The sequence below is a fragment of the Otolemur garnettii genome, unplaced genomic scaffold (assembly GCF_000181295.1).
Source record: "Otolemur garnettii isolate 467f Iridium unplaced genomic scaffold, OtoGar3 scaffold00102, whole genome shotgun sequence".
Taxonomy (NCBI): domain Eukaryota; kingdom Metazoa; phylum Chordata; class Mammalia; order Primates; family Galagidae; genus Otolemur; species Otolemur garnettii.
Window position 1 is genome coordinate 182,260 of NW_003852497.1, and position 1,148 is coordinate 183,407.

At 44.9% G+C, this 1,148-nt stretch overlaps 1 protein-coding gene across 1 annotated transcript in view; it reads right to left on the reverse strand.

The window, feature by feature from the left end:
- The window catches only part of HTRA4 (HtrA serine peptidase 4), an 11,927-nt gene that overhangs the window by 4,579 nt on the left and 6,200 nt on the right, over positions 1-1,148 (reverse strand). The window contains exons 6-7 of the mRNA XM_003796310.1: positions 632-746; positions 142-199 (exon numbers count right to left, since the gene is read on the reverse strand). Coding sequence (XP_003796358.1) covers positions 142-199; positions 632-746 — 173 coding nt within the window. The remainder of the gene's footprint in view (positions 1-141; positions 200-631; positions 747-1,148) is intronic.

A 1,148-nucleotide genomic window follows, 5' to 3' on the forward strand; every position in this document is an offset into this window, starting at 1 on the left:
GTTGGAGGTTGCTGTGAGCTGCGATGCCACAGCACTCTACCCAGGGGGACAGCTTGAGGCTCTGTCTCAAAAAAAAAGATTTCCAGCTACTGCCTTTCCCTCTTCCCCAAACACCACAGACATGTTCAAACACCTGCTTACTTCATAGTGAGGGGCAGCATTCGCAGACCCAGATATTTCTTCTGTGAGAGAGCCTTTCCTGAAAAGGAGAATTATGATATGTTACTAACAACAAAACCTCTTTCCTTTTGGCAGAACTTAAAAGACACCTAAGAATCCTACTATAGAAGACATCCTCTCAGAATCCCTTTGCTATTTAAGCTGCCTATTCAGGCTGCCCACCATGAAATACATGCTTCAGGGGACCTTTGTCATTAGCACATACATTCTTCCCACCTACCCACCTCCAGCCCATTAGTTTCATTTCCAGACTAGTTCAATCCAAATACTTCTGTGTACAAGTCATGCTCAGTTTTGAGCCTAGTCCTCCTACATTGCCACCCAAATCACCATTCTGGTAGCTGAGTACCAGGAACCCAGTAGTTTACAAGATTACAATGGCTGTCTCCACAAAAGATTAAGTTCTCCTTAAAAACACAGGAAGGGACAAAAAATTCCCAACTCCCTTTACCTTTCAACTGGCGTTCATGGTATTCAGCCAAGAACTGTCTAATTCGATCTGAGGGGATTGCAAAGGAGATTCCCGCGGTCACCTTCAGTGTATTTATGCCAATCACATCTCCATCCTGGCAAGGGAGGAGATACCATTCAGTGTATGATGCAGACTGAATAGTGCAAAACCAGAATAGCAGAGGAAGAAGCAAAGCTAACTCGCCACAGTCAGGAAACAGGAACAGGAGGGAATGTGACTTCTAGAGAGCAGTGGACATTATAAGGCAAATAACGTGGTGGGATGGCAAAGGGAAGCTGGGCGTGTGCAAAAGGCACTATCTTTTCAGGGTCAAAGGTTTGAGGAATTTTTTTTTTTTTTTTGAGACAGAGTCTCACTCTGTATCCCTGAGTACAGTGCCATCGCATCATCATAGCTCAGGCTGGTCTTGAACTCCAAGTTCAAGCAATCCTCAGCCCCCCACGGGGCTGGGATTATAAGCATGAGCCACCATACCAAGCTTCAGGATTTTTTTTTT